The 8,761-nt window shown below is 41.9% G+C and overlaps 1 protein-coding gene across 2 annotated transcripts in view; it reads left to right on the top strand.

Annotated features, from left to right (window-relative positions):
- Positions 1–5,369: 5,369 nt before the first annotated feature.
- Positions 5,370–8,761, top strand: part of LOC126295159 (THAP domain-containing protein 6-like) — a 93,264-nt gene continuing 89,872 nt past the window's right edge. Inside the window, exons 1-2 of one of the 2 annotated variants that reach the window (XM_049987454.1) lie at positions 5,370–5,737; positions 5,835–6,033. In XM_049987454.1, coding sequence (XP_049843411.1) covers positions 5,673–5,737; positions 5,835–6,033 — 264 coding nt within the window. In that variant the 5' untranslated portion in view covers positions 5,370–5,672. Of the gene's footprint in view, positions 5,738–5,812; positions 6,034–8,761 lie in introns of both variants that reach the window. The other variant, XM_049987455.1, reaches the window with a different exon arrangement.

The raw sequence follows: 8,761 nt of genomic DNA, 5'->3' as shown, positions 1-8,761 counted from the left end.
TTACGAGACCCAAACTTTCTCTGAACTGTTCCGCAACTGTATCATCGGAGTCTGGGGGTCGGTAGAAGGAGCCAATTATTAACTTAATTCGGCTGTTAAGTATAACCTCCACCCATACCAATTCGCACGGAGTATCTACTTCGACTTCACTACAAGATAAACCACTACTGACAGACACAAACACTCCACCACCAATTCTGCCTAATCTATCTTTCCTGAACACCGTCTGAGACTTCGTAAAAATTTCTGCAGAACTTATTTTAGGCTTTAGCCAGCTTTCTGTACCTATAACGATATCAGCTTCTGTGCTTTCTATTAGCGCTTGAAGCTCAGGGACTTTCCCAGCACAACTACAACAATTTACAACTATAATTCCGACTGTTCCTTGATCCAAGCACGTCCTGTAATTGCCAAGCACCCTTTGACATTGCAGCCCACCCCGCACTTTCCCGAGGCCTTCTATCCTAAAAAACCGCCCAGTCCACGCCACACAGCCTCCGCTACCCGTGTAGCCGCCAGCTGAGTGTAGTGAACTCCTGACCTATTCAGCGGAACCTGAAACCCCACCACCCTATGGCGCAAGTCAAGGAATCTGCAGCCAATACGGTCGCAAAACCGTCTGAGCCTCTGATTCAGACCCTCCACCCGGCTCTGCACCAAAGGTCCGCAGTCGGTTCTGTCAACGATGCTGCAGATGGTGAGCTCTGCCTTCATCTCATAAGCAAGACCGGCAGCCTTCACCAAATCAGATAGCCGCTGGAATCCAGAGAGAATTTCCTCAGATCCAAAGCGACACACGTCATTAGTGCCGACATGTGCCACCACGTGCAGCTGGCTGCACCCTGTGCTCTTCATGGCATCCGGAAGGACCCTTTCCACATCAGGAATGACTCCTCCCGGAATGCACACGGAGTGCACACTGGATTTCTTCCCCTCCTTAGCCGCCGTATCCCTAAGGGGCCCCATTACGCGCCTAACATTGGAGCTCCCAACTACCAGTAAGCCCACCCTCTGCGATTGCCCAGACCTTGAAGGCTGAGAATGATCCTCTGAAACAGGGCAGGCGGCTGCATCTGGCTCAGCCAGAGACAATGCCTGAAACCGGTTTGTCAGACGCACCGGGGAGGCTTTCTGATCAGCCTCCGGGGACGCCTTTCGCTGCCTGCCACGCCTTGGAACGACCTCCCAATCAACCACAGGCGAGGGCTCAGCCCCACTGCGGGCAGCAACCGGGGCAACCACAGCAGCAGACCAATCTGGGGACAGACGGGACGAGGTTGACATCCCCGTGATACCCAAGTCCGGCTCCCCACAGTGGTGCCCATTGGCAACAGCCTCAAGCTGCGCGACCGAAGTCAGGATGAACAGGCTTAGATGGTGGGGTCATGTTACACGCATGGGAGAAGCAAGGTTACCCAAGAGACTCATGGGTTCAGCAGTAGATGGTAGGAGGAGTCGGGGCAGACCAAGGAGAAGGTACCTGGATTCGGTTAAGAGTGATTTTGAATAATAGGTTTAACATCAGACTTGGCACCAATGTGTTTATAAGGGGGCTATGCTCCAGACTGAACGCTGAAAAGCATAATCAGTCTTAAATGATGATGATGATGATGATGGTAATTTCCCCTTGCTTTCAGTCTTACACGATACCAGCACAGCAAGGCCACTTTGGTTGATCTTACAAGGCCAAATGAGTCAATAATCCAGATTGTTGCCCCTACAACTCTTGAAAAGGCTGCTATCCCTCTTCAGGAACCATACGTTTGGCCTCTCAACATATAGCCCTCGTACCTACAGCACGGCTGGCTGAGGCTGTCTGCAGCAAGCAAGCCACCCCACTGGCGGCAAGGTCCATGGTTCAAGTTATTATGTGGCATTTAATGATAATGGTGACGTGTTTGTGACAAAATTTCAATGCCGGTTACCTTGAAATGGCGTACTGCAAATTATACAAAAACACGTGTTTCATGCTTAATATGTAAATTACTGACGATAATAGCTCACAATTGAGATAACATTCTTGTGTGAAGGATTTAACTGTTGATAGATAATTATGTGGCATTTTATGGTAATTTCCAAAAATGATTGCCTATCAAAGTCGCGGAGTCCAAACGTTATATATCAAACGTGCTATCGTAAATCGATCGTGTAAACCTGGTGGTGGGTGTTGACTGTCATTTTTATCTCTTTTCCGTTGTTCCCTTACGTCTCTAAATTACATACCTTCGCGAATTATTTGTGAGTTGCTAGGGAAACCCAGACGATTTATGTCGTTAGTGAGTGGGATATCTGGTGTTCTTGACGTTTCTTCAGCGGATTCTCTCACATGGAAGAATCTAATTTCATGTTTAGGCAGCGTAGAAAATTGTTCGACTTTTTGTAGCAAATATGGAGTATTACCGGATGAGGAAAGAAGGGACTGTGTAGACTGCGGTGGTGCGAAATACGTAAAACTTCGTAAGAACAGTTTCGACCCTGAAATACCGTTACAATTTCATTGCGGACAGTGTGAAAAACGAGTGAGTATCAGGAAGAATACATGGTTCGCATCTTCCAAATTATCCATCCACACCACCATAATGGACTTTCACATGACGACAACACCGACGACGAGTAAGGTAAGTCGTCTCCTTTGCAATAACAAGTAGTGGTAGGCAGGAAATCGCGTATCTGTTAGAAATCACAGTGATTGAGAAGTCACAGATATCACAGTAACAACTTTACAAAATCTAACTGCGATTTCAGTCACAGTTAGCAGTCGCAAATAGCATTTCACAATAAACGCCGTGAGCCATCTGTTCGCCGAATTCCATACTGCTTTCTGCGATTTCAGTGACAAATCGCAACTAAGAGTCACAAGTAGCAACTAAAAAGCGCAGTTAACAGTCCCATCTGTTGGCCAAAGGTCGTACTACGCTCATCTCTGCGACACGCTATCGAGTCTAACTGCGATTTCTGTGACAAGTCGCAACTAAGAGTCGCAAGCAGCAACTAAAAAGCGCAGTTAGCAGTGCCATTTGTTGAGCAAAGCTCATACTATGCTATTCGCTACCGAGTCAAACTGAGATTTCCTTGACAAATCGCAACTAAGAGTCACAAGTAGCAACTAAAAAGCGCAGATAACATTCTTTTCCTAGTGCCATCTGTTGAACGACGTACGTACTTCGTTATAAGAGCCTTGTGCCTCACGAGATCGGTGTGCTGTGTGTTCGTATGAAGGACTTATTTCATTAGTGGCACAAGTCCATTTTTGTTCATTTTGAGATACGGAGTCGTAAAGTTAAATGAGCGCTGAAAAATCTACAGTTGAGATACCAGAAATATTCAAGCATATGGCTTCTTGCTAGAAACGAACCTTTATTAATGTTTGTTTGGATCATTAATTTCAGAAGCATTATAGACAGAAAAGTAGAGGTAATGGACTTGTACCACTATTGAAATAAGCCCTTCACATTATATGACGACATGCACATTCAGCATCAGTTATGATTGGTCAAACACAGCTGTGACTCTGAATGTATTATATTAATAAGAAGCAACATTGCCTTTTTCTCCTAAAAATATCAAGTAACGTAACAAATGTGATTCTGCTTCCAATATGACAATTTTGGTTAATACTCCGCATGTCTACAGGACTTTGCAATGTTAACACAGCAGAACTCAGACATCTGTATAAGTGTAGTGAAATGAAAACAGCATTTTTGAGTCATATGAATGCCTCACGTTTATTCCGACACAGTTTAAGACTCGAGATAAAAGTTTTGCCCTTGGTTTTGCATGGCAATTTCACACACACGAACTTTTTGCCGACACTACAACCACCTACATAAGTAAGCTTTTCCTGTGTTACTTTCAAGTACTGCACTTAAGCTATTCCTGATTTAACTGGAAGATCTGTACTTCCTACTTTCATATCAACAGCCTCAAAATGCATATTCTATACCTCAGGCTATGTTACAGGTCAGTGTCACACCAAGATTGTGGAGGGGGGGGGGGGCGGCGGGATGTCACTCTTCAACTAGTGTTTACCAGTAAATATGTGGTGGAAAATTACGGGTATAGGGCGGCTTAAACATGTGGAAAATGAGATTTTCATTATTCAATCACTGTATTTAACATTTATTATTCCTTTAAAATCGCATAACAACTTCAATAAAACACAGTTTAATCACTCATCTGCACACTTATTCCACAATTATGTCACTTTTAAACTGCAAATCCTCTAAGAGCTGTCTTTAATCTTCACGAGTCTCTCTCAATAGCCTTGATGTGGATAGATACGCACAGCAACCAGCAATCAAGAGTCAGAACTGTGTCTGCAAAATCACAAGGATTATTAAACAATTTTTGCTGTCACTAATTACAAGTAATATAATTGACAGAGTATTATAGATTGCTAATATTTGCTGTAATGAAAGCCACTCAATGGGGTATATTTCACATTTGCAAGAACGATCTCACTGAAGTAATTAAGTCCATCGAAACACTTAGAAACTAACCTCTCGTCTGACGAAAACGGTCTAAAGACGCAGTGGCAATTTCTCCAGATCTGTTGACAATGATATTTTGAGTTAACAACTTACTGAGTGACTGAAAAGTAGTTCAGGTACCTGTGAACATAACAATATGTTAGAATTCATTTTCTAAACACGAACTATTACGCTACTGTATGGCTACTTACATATTAATTACACTATTAATATTTTCACAGTTGTTTCTTTAAGACATAATTAAAGCCAACGGAAGAACAAACGTAAAACTTACTTACCAATGACAGATTTCTTGAGATGCAATTTTCTGTGTGAGCAGATGTAACTTTTTCATAAGGTGGTAAGTCGCAGAAATCGCAGAAGTCAGAAATCGCAGAAGTAGCAGAAGTCACAAAAATCGCGAAAGTAGCAGAAATAGCAGTGGCGGAGGGATACGCGACCTATGGTCCTTAACTGAGACTCTTAACTGCGACAAATCACAGTTAAGAATAGCAGATACTGAAAAGTAGCATTCACAGAAATCACTGATATCGAAAAATCACAGTTTAGCCCATCACTAATTACAAGTATTTTTGTAACCCTCTTTTTTTTTTGTCGTTGCTGTAGTGACCAATGTAAACATACTCATAACGCCCGCCAGGGTCGCATGATCGATTTACGATCGCGCGCTCGATATGTATCGTTTGGATCCCGCGATTTCTGTAGGCAATCATTCTTTGAAATTACCCATTTTATTGTAACAATAATTATAATTAATGTTTCCAAGAATGACGTCTTTTTGTAAATCTTTGGTATGCGCACACGGTCTTGCGAGAGGCTGGTATGGAACGATTACCGAAATCGATAACCGATCATGCCGTTTTCGATATCGTGTGTGACGTCCAAATTACGTCAATTTTGTGGGAAATTGAAACGGAACCTTAACCGTGTGTTAAAAACAAGGAGGTTAAAAATTATTGTAACCGTTTTTGATTACAAAGTGTTACGAACAACGTGTTTGAGTTTAAAATCGTTGGACACAAACAAGGAGGTTAAGATCTATGAAGATGCCGGTTCCCAACACAATTAACGTAAAGGCTGCTAGTTACGGACTACGCCATTTGTTCGAGACCAAAACATTGTGAGTTGCGTTTGTGTATTGCAAAGTTGCTCATCGAAATAATACGTAAATTTGGGAGAAAAATGGTCAGTTGTTCCTCCTACGGATGCGCAAACAGAAGTGGAAAATCAGCCGTTAGTTTCCACAGGTAAATGCTGTAGCTAAACTAATACTTGTGGTTTAAATTTGGATTGTGTGAGTCAAAGTTGTTAGTGCCTTCAAGCTTTCTAAGTTACGATGCATAGTTTCCCCAAGGACGCCGCAAGGAGAAGCTTGTGGATCAAGGCATTGCGACGAAAAGATTGGGAATCAACGCAATATAGTGCAGTGTGTTCAAAGCATTTTCGAGAAGCTGACATTGATCGAACGTCGTCATCAACCATTCGCCTCAGAGACAACGGCGTGTCTTCCATTTTTTCATCGTTCCCCCAGTACTTGGAGAATGTAAGTTGCACTAAGTGTTTCGTAAATGATTCTAATGGTTATGCGTACGACATGTATATGACAGTTCGATGAAAAAATGTCTTCCTGTGCTATCGACATCTTGTATTACAGCAGCAGTTTGTGACCTGTATATTTTTACCTCATTGTTTCTGTTTGACACAATCCTTAGTTTGAATATTGTGAACAGGAAGGAAACTTCCATTTAAAACGTTCAATATGCGAGTTTATTTTATGGTGTGCATATTATTGTGTTCTCTGTATTAATATTGGGTCAGTTTTCATGCGACATTTCTTCCGAAACACAAAAACGAAATTTAGGACACAGATTTTCTCAGTTGTTGTTGTGGTCCTCAGTCCAGAGACTGGTTTGATGCAGCTCTCCATGCTACACTATCCTGTGCAAGCTTCTTCACCTCCCAGTACCTACTGCAACCTACATCCTTCTGAATCTGCTTAGTGTATTCATCTCTTGGTCTCCCTCTACGATTTTTACCCTCCACACTGCCCTCCAGTACTAAATTGGTGATCGCTTGATGCCTCAGAACATGTCCTACCAACCGATCCCTTCTTCTGGTCAAGTTGTGCCACAAACTTCTCTTCTCCCCAATCCTATTCAATACTTTCTCATTAGTTATGTGAACTACCCATCTAATCTTCAGCATTCTTCTGTAGCACCACATTTCGAAAACTTCTATTCTCTTCTTGTCCAAACTATTTATCGTCCATGTTTCACTTCCATACATGGCTACACTCCATACAAATACTTTCAGAGATGACTTCCTGACGCTTAAATCTATACTCGATGTTAACAAATTTCTCCTCTTCAGAAACGCTTTCCTTGCCATTGCTTGTCTACATTTTATATCCTCTCTACTTCGACCATCATCAGTTATTTTACTTCCTAAATAGCAAAACTCCTTTACTACTTTAAGTGTCTCATTTCCTAATGTAATTCGCTCAGCATCACACGACTTAATTCGACTACATTCCATTATCCTTGTTTTGCTTTTGTTGATGTTCATGTTATATCCTCCTTTCAAGACACTGTCCATTAAACTGCTCTTCCAAGTCCTTTGCTGTCTCTGACAGAATTACAATGTCATCGGCGAACCTCTAAGTTTTTATTTCTTCTCCATGGATTTTAATACCTACTCCGAATTTTTCTTTTGTTTCCTTTACCGCTTGCTCAATATACAGATTGAATAACATCGGGGAGAGGCTACAAACCTGTCTCACTCACTCCCCAACCACTGCTTCCCTTTCATGTCCCTCGACTCTGACTGCCATCTGGTTTCTGTACAAATTGTAAATAGCCTTTGGCTTCCTGTATTTTACCCCTGCCACCTTTAGAATTTGAAAGAGAGTATTCGAGTCATTATTGTCAAAAGCTTTCTCTAAGTCTACAAATGCTAGGAACGTAGGTTTGCCTTTCCTTAATCTTTCTTCTAAGATAAGTCGTAAATTCAGTATTGCCACACGTGTTCCAGTATTTCTACGGAATCCAAACTGCTCTTCCCCGAGGTCGGCTTCTACTAGTTTTTCCATCTGTCTGTAAAGAATTCGTGTTAGTATTTTGCAGCTGTGACTTATTAAACTGATAGTTCGGTAATTTTCACATCTGTCAACACCTGCTTTCTTTGGGATTGGAATTATTATATTGTTCTTGAAGTCTGAAGGTATTTCACCTGTCTCATACTTCTTGCTCACCAGATGGTAGAGTTTTGTCAGGACTGGCTCTCCCAAGGCTGTCAGTAGTTCTAATGGAATGTTGTCTACTCCTGGGGCCTTGTTTCGACTTAGGTCTTTCAGTGCTGTGTCAAACTCTTCACGCAATATCGTATCTCCCATTTCATCTTCATCTACTTCCCCTTCCATTTCCATAATATTGTCCTCAAGAACATCGCCACTGTATAGACCCTCTATATACTCCTTCCACCTTTCTGCTTTCCCTTCTTTGCTTAGAACTGGGTTTCCATCTGAGCTCTAGATATTCTTGCAAGTGGTTATCTTTTCTCCAAAGGTCTCTTTAATTTTCCTGTAGACAGTATGTATCTTGCCCCTAGTGAGATAAGGCTCTACATCCTTACATTTGTCCTCTAGCCATCCCTGCTAAGCCATTTTGCACTTCCTGTCGATCTCATTTTTGAGACTTTTGTATTCCTTTTTGCCTGCTTCATTTACTGCATTTTTATATTTTCTCCTTTCATCAATTAAATTCAATATTTCTTCTGTTACCCAAGGATTTCTACTAGCCCTCGTCTTTTTACCTACTTGATCCTCTGCTGCCTTCACTACTTCATCCCTCAGAGCTACCCATTCTTCTTCTACTGTATTTCTTTCCCCCATTCCTGTCAATTGTTCCCTTATGCTCTCCCTGAAACTCTGTAAAACCACTGGTTCTTTCAGTTTGTCCAGGTCCCATATCCTTAAATTCCCACCTTTTTGCAGTTTCTTCAGTTTTAATCTACAGGTCATAACCAATAGATTGTGGTCAGAGTCCACATCTGTCCCTGGAAATGTCCTACAATTTAAAACCTGGTTCCTAAATCTGTGCCTTACCATTATATAATCTATCTGATGCCTTTTAGTATCTCCAGGGTTCTTTCTCAATAGCGTTTACAATTAAAGGTCTGAAACAGTGAAGCAGATTTGCCACCCCAGTTGAACATGGCATACGGAAAACAGCTGTACCGGTTTGTTATTTAGTCAACACAGTTCCTATTTGTCT

This window comes from Schistocerca gregaria, chromosome 11 (assembly GCF_023897955.1).
Source record: "Schistocerca gregaria isolate iqSchGreg1 chromosome 11, iqSchGreg1.2, whole genome shotgun sequence".
Lineage (NCBI taxonomy): Eukaryota > Metazoa > Arthropoda > Insecta > Orthoptera > Acrididae > Schistocerca > Schistocerca gregaria.
Note: the sequence above shows the minus strand (reverse complement) of the source record. Positions and strands in the feature narration are given on the sequence as shown.